Genomic DNA, 13915 nt, shown 5'->3' on the forward strand with positions numbered 1-13915 from the left:
CCTGGTATTACCACTGAGGATCTGGTGTCACCTCCCCGGGGGTGTCACCAGGGTTGGTGGCTCACCTGACATCCTCTGTCTGGTTGTGGGGAGGGGTGGGCAGAGCTGCCAGCAGGTCCAGGCTCTTCACCTCCACTGCTGCTGGGTCTGTGTGTGGGAGGGGTGAGGTGTCACAGGGAGGGGTGACAAGTGACAGCAAGGACTCTGTGCCACCCTCCTCAGAGAACCATAGAATCAGATGAACTGGACAGGACCTCTGAGATCATCAAGTCCAAGCCTTGCTCCACTCCCCCCGTGGTTCCCAGCCCATGGCACTGAGTGCCACATCCAGGCTCTTTTGAAATATCTCCAGGGATGGAGAATCCACCCCTTCCCTGGGCAGCCCATTCCAATGGCTGAGCACCCTCTCCAGAAAGAAATTCTTTCTAATGTCCAACCTAAACCTCCCCTGGCACAACTTGAGACCTCTTGTGCCCTCTTGTCTTGCTGAGAGTTGCCTGGGAAAAGAGCCCAACCCCCCCCTGGCTCCAACCTCCTTTCAGGGAGTTGGAGAGAGTGATGAGGTCTCCCCTGAGCCTCCTCTTCTCCAGCCTCAACACCCCCAGCTCCCTCAGCCCTTCCTCACAGGATCTGTGCTGGATCCCTTCACCTCCTTTGGGCCTCCATCTCCTTCCTGAATTTCAGGGCCCAGAACTGGACACAGGATTCAAGCTGTGGCCTCCCCAGGGGCAGAATCCCTTCCCTGGACCTCTTGGCCACACTCTTCCTCATCCAGGATGCCATTGGCCTTCTTGGCCACCTGGGCACCTTCCAGGTCCCTTTCTGCCACTCTGTGCCCCATGGAGCTGCCCATGGGGTTGTTGTGGAAAAGTTCAGGCCCTGGCACTTGGAATGTTGAACCTCATCCCCTTGGGATCAGCCCAACTCTCCAACCAGGATTCAGGGAGTTGGAGAGAGTGATGAGGCCTCCCCTGAGCCTCCTCTTCTCCAGCCTCAACACCCCCAGCTCCCTCAGCCCTTCCTCACAGGAATTCTGCTGGATCCCTTCACAGCCTCCTTGCTCTTCCCTGGACCTGCTCCAGCACCTCAAGCTCCTTCCTGAGCTGAGGGGCCCAGAACTGGACCCAGGACTCAAGCTGTGGCCTCCCCAGGGCTGAGCACAGGGGCAGAATCCCTTCCCTGGACCTGCTGGCCACGCTGTTCCTGAGCCAGCCCAGGATGCCCTTGGCCTTCTTGGCCACCTGGGCACACTGCTGGCTCCTCTTCACCTTCCTGGCAATCAATTCAGACTCCCAGGTCCCTTTCTGCCTGGCTGCTCTCCAGCCACTGTTGTCACCCCCTCTCACCTTTCTGCCCGGGGGTCTCCTGGGCCGGGTCAGTGTCCTTGGGCTGCTCACTCAGCTCCTCAGTGGCCGTGACACCGTTCACCAACTTCTGCTGCACGGAGGGGGGGGGCGTGGGGGGCAGCGAGGAGGGCGGCGTGGGGGGGTTGCTGAGGTTGTTCTGAAAAGAAAGGGGGGGACACGAAGCGGGGTGAACCCCGGGACCCCTCTGAGGGAGTCAGGGGTGGGATGGGGGACACAAAAGGGGACAAACACCTTGGTGAGCAGCTGGGAGTAGTAGTCGGGGACGCTGTCGAGGACGGCGCTGCCGAAGGCGCCGTGGAGCTGACTGCGGCCATTGAGGGGGCTGCTGCCAAAGGGTGCGAAGAGGCTGAAGTTGGCAGTGATGGTCGGCTCAGTCAGGGGCAGCAGAGACAGCTCCTGGAGGGAGAGAGGTGAGGCGGGTCCAAGGAGCAGCCCCTGCTTCCAAAAAAACCCAGAGTGGGAGCTTAAAGCTCACCCAGCCTCACCCCGCCCCTGCCATAGGGATGGTGGCTCCAAGCTCCATCCCAAGCTGAGCTTGGGGACTGCCAGGGATGGAGCAGCCACCTCAAAGATCCTTCAGATGGGCTCTGTGGTTCCTTCCAACCCAAACCATTCCATAATCTAAAGACCCTCTGGTTCCAACCAGCTCCCATCAGCAGGGGCACCTCCCAGCTGGCTCCAAGCCCCATCCCAACCTGGCCTGGAGCACTTCCAGGGATGGGGCAGCCACAGCTTCTCCAGGAGCAACCTGGGCCAGGGACTCCCCACCCTCCCAGGGAAGAATTTCTTCCTCATCTCCAACCTCAGCCCAGTTTAACCCATTCCCCTCATCCCATCCCTCCATGGCCTCCTCATGGCTCCATTCCCAGCTTTCCTGGAGGTATCCAAAGGTACTGGAAGGTGCTCTAAGGTGTCCTTGGAGCTTTCTCTTCTTCAGCCTCACCCATCCCCCCTCTCCCAGTTTGTCCCCATGGCCAGGGGGCTCCAACCCTCCCATCCTCAACCATCAATGCATCAAACAGATCTAACCCCCCAAAAAACAAACCCCCAGGCTTCGTGGTTCCTTCCAACCCAAACCATTCCATGAGCTCAAGATCACCTGGCTCCAACCATCTACCACAAGCAGGGACACCTTCCCCACCCTCCCAGGAAAGGATTTTTTCCTCAGGTCCAACCCAACCCTTCCTTCTTACGGTTTCCAACCATCCCATCCCATCCCATCCCATCCCATCCCTCCTGGCCCTTCTAAAAACTCCCTCCCCAGACTTTTTGGGGTTATTTCCCCACACCCATACCTGTTTCAGCTGCCTCATCAGAGCCTCCCCTGGCCTCAGCCCCTCATCCTTCCTCAGCTTTTTCCGGGACGCCGGGACCCGCTCGTTGCCCTTCTGCACCCGTTTGGGCTTGGTGGCCACCGGCTTCCTGGCCATGGAGGGGTCCTGGGGGGGTGGGGTGGGGTGTGAGAAGTAGGACAGGAGCCACGCCAAGGGAAACCCCCTCCCCACCACCCCCCATCCCCTGTCCCCTGCCCCCCCCTCACCTCCCGACCCAGCAGCAACGGCTGCGGCCTCGGTTCCGTCCCGGTGACCCGGTTCTCCGTGTGCCCGTTGAGCTCTCCGGGGCTCTGTGCTGCGAGTTGGACGTTCTTGGCCCTCAGCAGCTTCTGCAGGAGGAGGTGCCCGGGTTCCGAGCGCCCTCCGGGGGGCAGCAGGTTGTTGGTTTGGCCGGTACCGGGTTCCCCGTTGGTCTCCGGTTTCGCCGCTTCCTCCCGGTCCAGCTCGCACGGTGCCGCCGCCGCCGCCGCCTCCTCCTTGGGCTCCTGCTTCACCAGCACCTGGGGGGCTTCCCCCGCCGCGGGGGTCCCCTCGGGCACGGCTCCGTTAACGTGGGTCTCGCCGGGCTCCGTGCTCGGCGTTTCGGGATCCCAGGGGCCGTGTCCCGGGTCCGGGAGGGTTCTGGTGGGCTCAGCGGGGCTGGGGGCCGATACCGGGACCCCCGGCGACGTCTTCTTTGGCTCTTGGGGGCTCTGCTCGGGGCTGGGCTGGGGTTGGGGGGTGCAGCCCGGGGGCGTGGGGAGCCGGAGGAGGCCGGGCTGGGGTCCACGGGCAGCCAGGGCCGCCTGCACCAGCTCAGCCACCGGTACCGCCCGGCTCTGCTCGGTACCGAACCCGCCCTGGACCTCTGCCGGGGCGCCCGGGCGGGGTTGGAAGGGGGGTCCCAGAGGGCGAGGGGTCTGCCGGGCGACGGGGGCCGGGGAACCGTGATCCGGGACCTGCCCGGGGAAGGGGCCGGGGGTCCGGAGGGTCTGGGTTTGCTGCAGGAGGTTCTGCTGGTGCCGTTGGACCAGGAGGGCTTGGAGCTGCTGCTGCTGCTGCGGCGTCAGGTGCCGGAGCTGAGGGTTCTTGGCCAGGACCCCCTGGAGCTGAGCCCGGAGCTGCCCCATCACTGGCCCGGCCACTTGCCCCAGTAGCCCCGGGGCGAGCGGGGCCGTGCCCGGGGGTGCCCCCCCCGGCCCTGCCTTGTGCTGCCCGGGGCTCTGGAGCCGGGGGGGCTGCGGTTGGGGCTGCATTGAGCCCGATGGACCCTTCCCCCCCTGCTCGGGGGGCCGGGGAGGTTGTGGCAGCCCCATGCCCTGCGGTGGCTCGGCCACCCCCGCGTTGTCCCCGAGCTGCTGGGACAGCTCAGGGTGGGTGCTCCCCGGGCTCTGCAGCGGGGGGGCCAGCAGGGTGCCCGGGGGTACAGGGGCTGCCCGGGACCCCAGGACCCCCGGCTGCGGGGAGGCCAAGAGGAGCTGCTGGCCCTGCCCCAGCTCAGCCTGGTGCTTGGGGGCTGGGGGCTCCGGACCCCCCCCCATCCCCTGGGGGTTGTTGAGGGCTCCGTGCTGCTCCTGGGGACCCCCGTGCAGCTGCGTCCCCCCGCTCTCGCTGCCCTCGGGGGGCAGGGGGGTGGTGCAGTCCCCCCCTCCGGGCTGGTCCTTGGCAGCCAGGACCGGCTGCAATCCCTGACTCAGGTGCAGGACAGGGGGGGCCTGGCCCACCCCCCCGTGCTGCGGAAAGTGCTGGATGGGGGGCTGCCCCAGGAGGCCCGGTTGGGCAGTCCCCAAGTTCTGCTGCTGCTGCTGCTGCTGCTGCTGCTGGGGGGTCAGCAGAGCCCGGGATTGTCCCAGCTGCTGGGACAGGACGAGCCGGTGGCCCAACATCCCCGGAGTCTGTGGTGCCAGCTGGGGGGAGCCCAGCACCCGCTGCTGGTGGGGGGCCAGGAGGACCTGGCGCTGGGCTGGGGGGTGACCCAGCACTGCCTGGTGCTGCAGCCCTGCTGTGTGAGCCAGCAAACCCGGGGGCTGCTGCTGCTGCTGCTGCTGCTGCTGTGGTGAGAGCTGCTGCACCAGAAGGTTCTGCTGGGGGCCCATCAGCCCCGGGGGCTTGGGCACCATGGACTGCCCCACCGAGGTGGGCTGGGGGGTTGGCTGGAGCTGCCCCACCATGGCCCCTGGCTGCAGGGAGCTTTGTCCCATCACTCCTGGCTGCTGCAGGGAGTTTTGTCCCATCACTCCTGGCTGTTGCAGGGAGCTCTGTCCCATCACGTTGGGCTGCTGCAGGGAGCTTTGTCCCATCACACCCTGTTGCTGCATGGAGCTTTGTCCCATCACTCCTGCTTGCTGCATGGAGCTTTGTCCCATCACTCCTGCTTGCTGCATGGCTGCCTGTCCCATCACACCTGCCTGCTGCTGCTGCTGCTGCTGCTGCTGCAGTGTCACCTGTCCCAGCATGTTCTGCTGCTGCTGCAGTGTCACTTGTCCCAGCATATTCTGCTGCTGCTGCTGCTGCTGCAGTTTCTGGGCCAGCTGCATCCTCTGGAGCTGCCTCTCCTGCAGGAGGCGACTCTCAGCCCCCAACCCCCGCAGGGTGGGGTTGCCAGAGAAAAAAGTGTTGGAGGTGCCGGGCACCGGGGTGCCCCCCACCCCTTGCTGCCCCATGAAGGGCAGACCCTGCTGCACGGCCATGGAGACGCCGCCCTGGGGCAGGCGCAGCCCCCCAGCCTGGCCCGGCTGCTGGCCCAGACCCTGGGCACCCACCACGGCCCCCCCGGGGGGCTGGACCCCGGTGTGTGCTGAGAGGAGCTGCCCGGGGAGCTTGGACATGAGGCGGGGGCTCTGGGAGGGGCTGAGGGCCATGACAGCCGAGGTCTGGTGCTGGTGCTGCTGCTGCTTGTTGCGGTACTCGGCCATCAGGTTGGTGTGCTCCTTCTGCTGCTTCCTCACCTGGGGGGGACACGGGGGGCTCAGGGGTGGGGGCAGGGGGACATCTGCATCTGGGACGGCCCAGTCTGCAACTGGGATACCCCCAGCTGCAACTGGGACGGCCCCATCTATGCCTGGGATGGCCCCATCTGCAACTGGGACGGCCCCATTTTCACCTTGCATGATCCTATCTGCAACTGGGATGGCCCCATCTATGCGACTGGGACACCCCCATCTACAACTCGGATGTCCCCACCTGCAACTGGGATGGCCCCATCTATAACTGGGATGGCCCCATCTGCAACTGGGATGGCTCCATCTATGCCTGGGATGTCCCTATTTTCACCTGGCATGACCCTATCTGCAACTGGAATGTCCCCATGTACACCTGGGATGTCCCCACCTGCAACTGGGATGGCCCCATCTATAACTGGGATGGCCCCATCTATAACTGGGATGGCCCCATCTATACCTGTCATGCCCCCATCTATGCGTGGGATACCCCCATCTGCAACTGGGATGGCCCCACCTGCAACTGGGATGGCCCCACCTGCAGCTGGGATGGCCCCACCTGCAACTGGGATGGCCCCATCTGCAACTGGGACAAAGGGACCTCAGTACAGGGCACAAGGGGATGTTTGCACTGGGGATGGGGGGACATTTACAAGAGGGGCAATGGGGATGGGGCCACATCCACACTGGGGAGGGGGGGACAGCGACACCTCTACAACATCTGGAACGGGTTTGGAACGGGGATTTTGGGACAGAGGGACAGAGGGACGTGCTCAGCGGGGACGGTCGGGACCCGGGTCCCAGGGCCAGGTCCCCCTCACCTGGTCCAGCTGCTTCTGGATCTTGCTCTGCTGCTCTGTCACCAGTTTCAGTTTCTCAGCATCGGCCTCAGGGAATTCCCTCCCGGCTTTCTTGGCCGTGCGCTGCTTGGCGCACAGCGCCTTGCGGGACTTGCGGTGAGCCCCGATCTGCTCCTCCAGCACCTTCAGCTGCATCTGCAGGAGCTGCTGGGTGTGGAACAGCCACTCCTCGTACTGCCGCTGGTCGGCCTCGTCTGCGGGGCAGGGAGAGGGCTCAGCACCAGCACACGCTGCCCTGCTCAGCCCCCGCTGGATGGGAGCTGGGAGGGGCTCCTGTGCTGAGCACGGGCAGGATGGGACCTGTGTGTGTGTGTGTGAGTGTGAGTGTGTGAGTGTGAGTGTGTGAGTGTGAGTGTGTGAGTGTGTGAGTGTGTGAGTGTGTGAGTGTGTGAGTGTGTGAGTGTGTGAGTGTGTGAATGTGAGTGTGGGAGTGTGTGAGTGTGTGTGTGTGTGAGTGTGGGAGTGTGGGAGTGTGGGAGTGTGGGAGTGTGGGAGTGTGTGAGTGTGTGAGTGTGTGAGTGTGTGAGTGTGAGTCCTGCTCAGCCTGGGCAGGATGGGACCTGTGGGGGGCTCCTGTGCTGAGCACGGGCAGGATGGGACCTCTATGTGTGTGAGAGTGATTGCGTGTGTGAGTGTGTGTGAGTGTGTGAGTGTGTATATGTGAATGTGTGAGTGTGAGTGTGTGTGTGAGTGCGTGTCCTGCTCAACCCGGGCAGGATGGGACCCATGGGGGTCTCCTGTGCTGAGTAAAGGCAGGATGGGACCTGTGTGTGTGTGTGAGTGAGTGTGTGAGTGTGTGTGTGAGCGTGAGTGTGAGCGTGAGTGTGAGCGTGAGTGTGAGCGTGAGTGTGAGCGTGAGTGTCTGTGTGTGCCCCCTGCTCAGCCCGGGCAGGATGGGGCCCCTGTGTGTGTCCCCCACCCCCCCTCGGTACTCACTGATCACCCCCTGGGCAAAGGTGGGGGGGTTGGGCCGAGCCTGGGTCGGGTCGGTTCCGCTCCGCTCCTGGAGAGAGTTGGGGATGTGGGGCTGTCCCCTCCCTGCTGTGTCCCCAAGTGTGTCCCCCCCTCACCCAAGGAACTACAGAGCCCCCCCCAAGTGGCTCCATCCTTGGCAGGGTCCTGAATGCCAAACCAGGCAGCCCCAAGGGGACCCCCCCAAATGTGTGTGACCCCCCCAGATGTGTGTGACCCCCCCAGATGTGTGTGACCCCCCCAGTGGGTGTGACCCCCCCAGTGGGTGTGACCCCCCAAATGTGTGTGACCCCCCCAGATGTGTGTGACACCCCAAATGTGTGTGACCCCCCCAAATGTGTGACCCCCCAGTGGGTGTGACCCCCTCTGTGACTCCCCCCCATGTGCATGCAACCCCCCCACTGTGACCCTCTGTGTGACCCCCCCCACGTGTGACCCCCCAGTGACCCCCTCTGTGTGTGCCCCCCAGTGTGTATGTGACCCCCCCGTGTGACCCCTCCCTGTGTTTGTGCCCCCCCACCCGTGTGTGACCCCTCTGGCCCCCCCAACTCACCTGCCCCCCCCCTGCCAGCAGGTGGTTCTGCATCTCGGAGACCCCCGGCCCCCCCGAGAGCCTCTGGGCCAGGAGGGACACCTGTTGCCTTTGGGGGAAAACCAGGAAAAATGTGGGATGAGCCAGAGCTGAGGTGCTGTGCCCCCTCCCAGCTCTTCAAGGCCGTGTCCCCCCCCCTCTTTGCCCCTCACCTGTTCATGCCCGGGGCCACCCCGATGCTGCCCTGGGCCATCACCTTCTTGATGCCCTTCAGCGCCACCATCTTGGCCTTGGCAATGGGATCCACGATGTCCTCAGCTGCAAACTTGTCCAGGTCTGGCAGGAAAGTGGGGGACACTCAGCTCTACACCCCCCCTACCCAAAAGAACCCCCCCAGCCCTCACCCCCTACCCAAAACAACCCCCTACCCAAAAGAACCCCCAGCCCCCACCCCCTACCTCTAAGAGCCCCCCCAGCCCCCACCCCCTACCCAAAAGAGCCCCCCCAGCCCCCACCCCCTACCAAAAGAACCCCCCCAGCCCCCACACCCTACCAAAGGAACCCCCCCAGCCCCCATCCCCTACCCAAAAGAACCCCCAGACCTCACCCCCTACCCAAAAGAACCCCCAGCCCCCACCCCCCACCTATAAGAGCCCCCCCAGCCCCCACCCCCTACCCAAAAGAGCCCCCCCAGCTCCTACCTGTGTCTGGGAAGAAGCTGTTGGCCAACTGCTGCTGCATGACGAGCTGGGGGGGCTTCAGCCCCAGGGTGGGGGGCTGCACCCCAGCCATGGGTTTCTGGACCAGGACCTGCTGCTGGCTCTGCTGAGGTTGCCCCAGGGCCACCTGCACGCCCTGGGGGGCCGCCAGCAGCCCGGGGGCCATCCCCATGTGTGGGGCCAGAGCTTGGGGACCCCCGAGCCGGGGTGGCTGCGGTGGCATCAAGGGTGGCCTGGCCACCAACCCCAGCTGGAGGGGGGGCTGAGGGGCACCCAGACGGGGGGGCTGCTGCTGCTGCTGCTGCTGCTGCTGCCCCTCGGGGGGCTGCCCGGCCCCCGCCCCGTGCAGCATGGGGTGTCCCGGGGTGGGGAGGTGGGGGGTGCCCCGGGGCAGGTGGGCTGACATCTGCTGCTTCTTCTGCAGCTCCTTCTTCTCGTGCTCCAGAAGGTCCTCGATGAGCAGGGGCAGCTCGCTGGCCACCAGGGAACTTTCCATCTTGTCCAGGTCATCAGCTGGAGAGTGCCTGGTGCCACCCAAACCCAGAGCTCCGCTGTCCAGCTCGAACTTCTCCAGTAAAGGGTTGCTCTGGTTGCCCAGTTGGGTTTGGGCTAGCCCACGGGTGGTGTAAGGATCCTTCTCCGGCACGGGGACACCGGGGTGGCCACTGTTTGGGAAGTGGGCCAAGCCGAGGCGAGTCGGGGCGGTCCCGGGGCTGAGGAGGCTCTGGGTGGGTTTGAGGCTCAGCCCCAGAGAGGCAGAAATTTTATCCGTGTTCTGCAGAGCTTCCGACTTGACCGAGACCACCGGGAGGCGATCGGGGCCGCCGGCAGTGAACTGGCAAGGGGAGGTCTTCAGGCAACCCTCCTCCAGCTTGGGTTTGACCTCCGTGGGCAACGAGCCCACCTTGGCCTCCGTGCCCTGCGCCTTGAAAGCCACCTCAGGAGCCAGCGTGGCACCCGGAGGGGGTCCCAAACCCACCCCGGCCACCAGCCCTTCCTTGGGGACCTCCCGGTTGTCCCCGGCCGGGGTTGTGTCTTTGTTGTCCCCAGGGTCGGGGAGCTTCAAGTTGGGTGCTGGTGGCTCTGTCTTGAGCTGAGCTTCCCGCTCGGCCTTCTCGTTGGCCGACTCCACCAGGCGCAGGTGCTCGTTGAAAATGTCCTTTTTGTCACCCGTGTCCAGCTCGGGGTCGGTGTAGGCCAGGAGGTCAAACTCGTCCCCGTTCAGCAGGTCGTCGAGGTGGGGATCTGCTGTCTCCAGGCTGTCCAGATTGTCCAGGTCATCGTCCCCTTTCGCCACGTCGGGGTCCAGGCTCAGGTTGGCCAAATCGTCGTCGTCTTCCAGATCTTTGTGGGACCCAAAATCGTCGTCCAGATCGGGCTCCACCTCGCAGGGCAGACGCGGCCCCTCCAGGCTCAGGTGGCTCTTCCCGGGGGCCACCCCCGGCGCGGGGTCCCCCGCGGGACCCTCCTTGGGACCCTCGGGGCGCAGGACGGAGGTGGAGGGGAGGGGGCGGGTGGGGAGGTGCTGGAGGTCGAGGCCGGGGGGTGGTGGCAGTGGCGGGGGGGCCGTGGCTTTGCCGTGGGGTTGGTGGTGGCTGTTGCTCAGCTCGGCTCCCTGGGGGGATGCGGGGGGCACCGGCATCTTCTGCAGCGCCGAGAGCCCCTGCATGGGGACCACGGGGGCACAGAGGGATTGGGGGGTCCCCTCCTCCCCCGGCAGGAAAAAACGGGGACGAGGAGCTTGGGGGGCAAAGGGGGAACCCACGACCCCCCCGGGTCCTTTCTGCACGTTGTGCCGCAGCTCGATGAAGGGAGCGCCCAGGGCGGCGGGCGAGGAGGGCACCGGCTCGGGGGGGGCGGGCAGGCGGGGGGCTCCCCCCCCCAAAGTGCCCACCCCGGGGGGGCCGGGGGCTGGGGGGGCAAAGCGGGGGGTGACGGGGAGCCGGAGGGCTGCTGCTTGCTGCTGCTGCTGCTGCTGCTGCCAGAGGTGCTGCTGCTGCTGCTGCTGCTGTGGGGATGGTGCTGAGAAGACCCCCCGGGGGTAGAAAGCCTGGGGGGGGGGTCCCACGGCCGCCCTGCAAGACACCGGGTGGGTCAGGTGGGACCACGGGGGTCCCAGCCCCAAATCGGGGTGCAGGGAGGAGGTGGGAGGAAAGGGGAAGAACCCCTTGGGGTGAAGCCCCTCTTGTTTTTATCCACCCCCCCCCCTTCTCCCCAGGCACTCACCTCCCATTGATGTCCAGCGTGGCTGGGGTGGCTGCAGGGGGGGGCCGGGAGAGCCTCTCATCCTGCCCAAACCCCCCCGGTACCATCACGGAACCAGGCAGCTTCCCGGTACCGGTGGCCAACGTCCCCAGGAGACCCTTGTCCTGGGAGAGGAGCCACGGAAATGGTGTCACCCCCTCCAGCCAAGCTGCTGATGTCCCCCCCACACACACCCCCTGAGCCCTCCTACCTGTGCTGGGGGGGGGTAGGGAGCCATGGCCCGGCCCAGTTCGAAGGTGGGGGTGCTGGTGTCGGGGGTCCAGGTGGCCGGGGAGGGGGTGGCAGCCGCGCTCTCCTTCTCCTGCCTCAGGCTGTTCCGCTGGATCTGCTGCCGGATCAGGAGCTCACGGAGCCTCTGGCGCTGGGAGGGACCCAATTAGGACCAAGAACCGCTCGACCCCAGGGCTCAAACCCCATCTGGAGGCGGTTTGGGCCGACCCAACCCCCACGTCCCCCTCCCCAGCTTCGGGAACGGAACCACGCCGGGTTCCCGGAGCACCCGGATCCTCCTTCCCGAGCCCGTGGGGACCCGGTGTGTCCTCACCTGCCGCTGCTTTTCCAGCTCCGACTGACTGAGGGTGCCGAGGGTCCCGTCCTGACCTCCGGGCAGCTCCCCCAGCTCCCGGTTCGGGGGTCCCGAGAGCCCCGGGGGTGCCTCCTCCCTCTTGTCAGTCGGGGGCCCCAGCGCCGCGCGGGGCAGGAAAGCGACCGAGGGGTCCGGAGGCTGCGGGGGTCCCGGGGGGGGTTGCTGGGGGAGCACCGAGGGTGGGCGTAGGGGGGAGAGGCTGTAGGTGTCGGTGGTCGTGGCCCCCAGGGGGCTGCCGGCCTGGTGGAAACCGGGGGAGGAGGCGTAGGCCGAGCTCTGGGGCTTCCCGGGGCCGTAGTGGCTGTTGATGCCGGGGGCTTGGTGGGACGGGGACCCCTTGAGCGGTTCCGAGACGGTCGGGGGGAAGGTGAAACGCATGGGGGGGGGCTGCTGCCCCCCCGGGAAGACACCCGGGGAGCGGGAGAAAGGGGGGGGCTGCTGCTGCTGTCCCGTAGGGGCTTTGGGGTGAGGCTCGGAACCAGGGGTCCCCCCGAACCCCCCGGCTGCTGCCGGGCTGTGGGAGAGAGGCCCCGATTTGAAACCCCCCGGTTCCGGCATCTGGGGGCGGGGGGGTTTGTGGAGGGGGGTGAAAGGATCCCGGGATTGGGGCCGGGAAGGGGGTTGGGAATAGGGATCGGGGGACTGGAAGCGGGGGGTGACGGGGGACTGGCAGAAAGCTTCGGTGGAGAGAGGGCGGGGGGTGAGGGGGGACTGGGAGCTGGATTGGGACTGGGGGCTGGCAGGGACCCGGGAGAAGGGTTCAGAGGGCAGGGAGCGGGGGGGGAGGGCACAGCAGCCCTCGGGGGGCTGCGGGCGGGGGGTGAGGGGGGGTTGGGAGTAGGGGTCTGGGTAGGGAGACTGACGGTAGAGATCGGGGTGATGGCCTGGGGGGGAAGGGGCCAAAGGGTGGGGGTCAGGGGGTCGGTGCCCCAAGCCCGGGCTCTGGGGTTCGACCTGAGAGACCCGGGGGGTCAGGGGGGCTTTGAAGACGTCCCCCCCCTTCAGCTCCGTAGAGGAGAGGTGGGGACCCCCTGGGGAGTCCCCATAAGCCATGGTGGGGGTGTAGCCGGGTGAGCAGACCCCCCCTAAGCTCCCCCCTTCCTCCTTTTTCACCTCCAACCCCTTTTTCTGCTCCCCAAAAGGCAAAGGGGAGAGCAGAGCCTCGGGGGGCCGAGCCCCGGGGCTCCCCGGCACCGAGAGGTTGTCCAGAGAGGGGCAACGGGGTTTGAGGAAGGGATCGGGGGTCCCGGGTTGGTGTCTGGGGGTACCTGGAGGGGTGGGGTGAAAATCAGGGGGTGGCTGAGAGCCAGGGAGGGCCCGGGGTTGTCCCGGGAAGGGCTGGAAAGCAGCACCCGCCGTGGGGCTCTGTCCCAGGGGCGAGGGGAACCGGGGCTCCAGCCCGTAGGAGGCTGCAGGGCCGTAGGGGTCGTGGGAAGGCACTTGGGCTGGGGATTGGGGTGGGAATTTGGGAAAGAGCTCGCCAGGAGACTCCGGCCCTCCCCCTCCTCCTCCTCCTCCTCCTCCCGTGGGGGGTTTGAGGAAGGGCTCTCCAGTGGGGGGGGGGCTGCTGATGTAGAGGGGCTGAGCCCCCGGAGGCACCGGGATCCGTAGGTGCAGCGAGGGCCTCTCCGGCTTCCGCAGTCCCTCCCCTTTGGTCTGTTTGCTGATCTGGCTCTCCGCCTGCTGCAGGGAGAGCAGGGCCATCAGAGCTGCTGGCAACACCCCCCCCTGACCCCCTCCCACCCTGGGAAAGGGGGCTACGGGGGTGAGGAGTGGGCGAGCATCCCTTTTTTCCCCCCCCCCCACACACCCCCCTCCCCTTTTTTTCTCCCGGCCCGGCCCCGCACGTACCTTCTGCACCTTGTTGATGCGATGAGCCGCCCGGTTATCTTTGGCCTTTTGCTACCAAAAACATGAAGCCAGCTGACACCAAGCCCCCCCAGCCCCCCCCCTAAAGCCCCAGCGATGCCCCCCCCCCCCTCAAGCACTCACCAAATAAGGGGCTTTGTCAGCAGCAGGGACTTTCCTCCAGAGCTTCATGATCTGTTTGCAGCGGCTCGACCAGTCTGGGAGGCCGGTGGGGACAGAGGGAGAGGAGGAAAAGGGTCAGGCCCTACCTGAGGAACCCACCCGGGTCCCCTGGGGGGTGAATTTCCCTTCCTTTCATCCCTGGAGACCACCAGGAGCTGGCCCTGAGCCACCTGAAACAGCTCCAAGGAACACTTCAAACCCTCGGGGGCTGGAGCTGCCTGGATCTCCAGTTTCTCCCCAAAAAAAGCTCCAAAGAACAATCTGACCCCACCAGCTGATGGGAGTGGTGGTCACAGCCCCCCCAGGGTGGTCACAGTCCCCCCAGAGTGGT

The 13915-nt window shown here is 65.9% G+C and overlaps 1 protein-coding gene across 1 annotated transcript in view; it reads right to left on the reverse strand.

Annotated features, from left to right (window-relative positions):
• KMT2D (lysine methyltransferase 2D) overlaps positions 1–13915 on the reverse strand; it is a 41225-nt gene that overhangs the window by 8272 nt on the left and 19038 nt on the right. The window contains 15 exon segments of the mRNA XM_071729460.1: positions 66–147; positions 1347–1503; positions 1599–1763; positions 2663–2806; positions 2908–5628; positions 6441–6673; positions 7416–7482; positions 8005–8092; positions 8196–8319; positions 8685–10777; positions 10929–11071; positions 11158–11328; positions 11512–13236; positions 13405–13455; positions 13546–13619. Coding sequence (XP_071585561.1) covers positions 66–147; positions 1347–1503; positions 1599–1763; positions 2663–2806; positions 2908–5628; positions 6441–6673; positions 7416–7482; positions 8005–8092; positions 8196–8319; positions 8685–10777; positions 10929–11071; positions 11158–11328; positions 11512–13236; positions 13405–13455; positions 13546–13619 — 8038 coding nt within the window.

Source organism: Heliangelus exortis, chromosome 31 (assembly GCF_036169615.1).
Source record: "Heliangelus exortis chromosome 31, bHelExo1.hap1, whole genome shotgun sequence".
In the NCBI taxonomy this organism is placed as follows: domain Eukaryota; kingdom Metazoa; phylum Chordata; class Aves; order Apodiformes; family Trochilidae; genus Heliangelus; species Heliangelus exortis.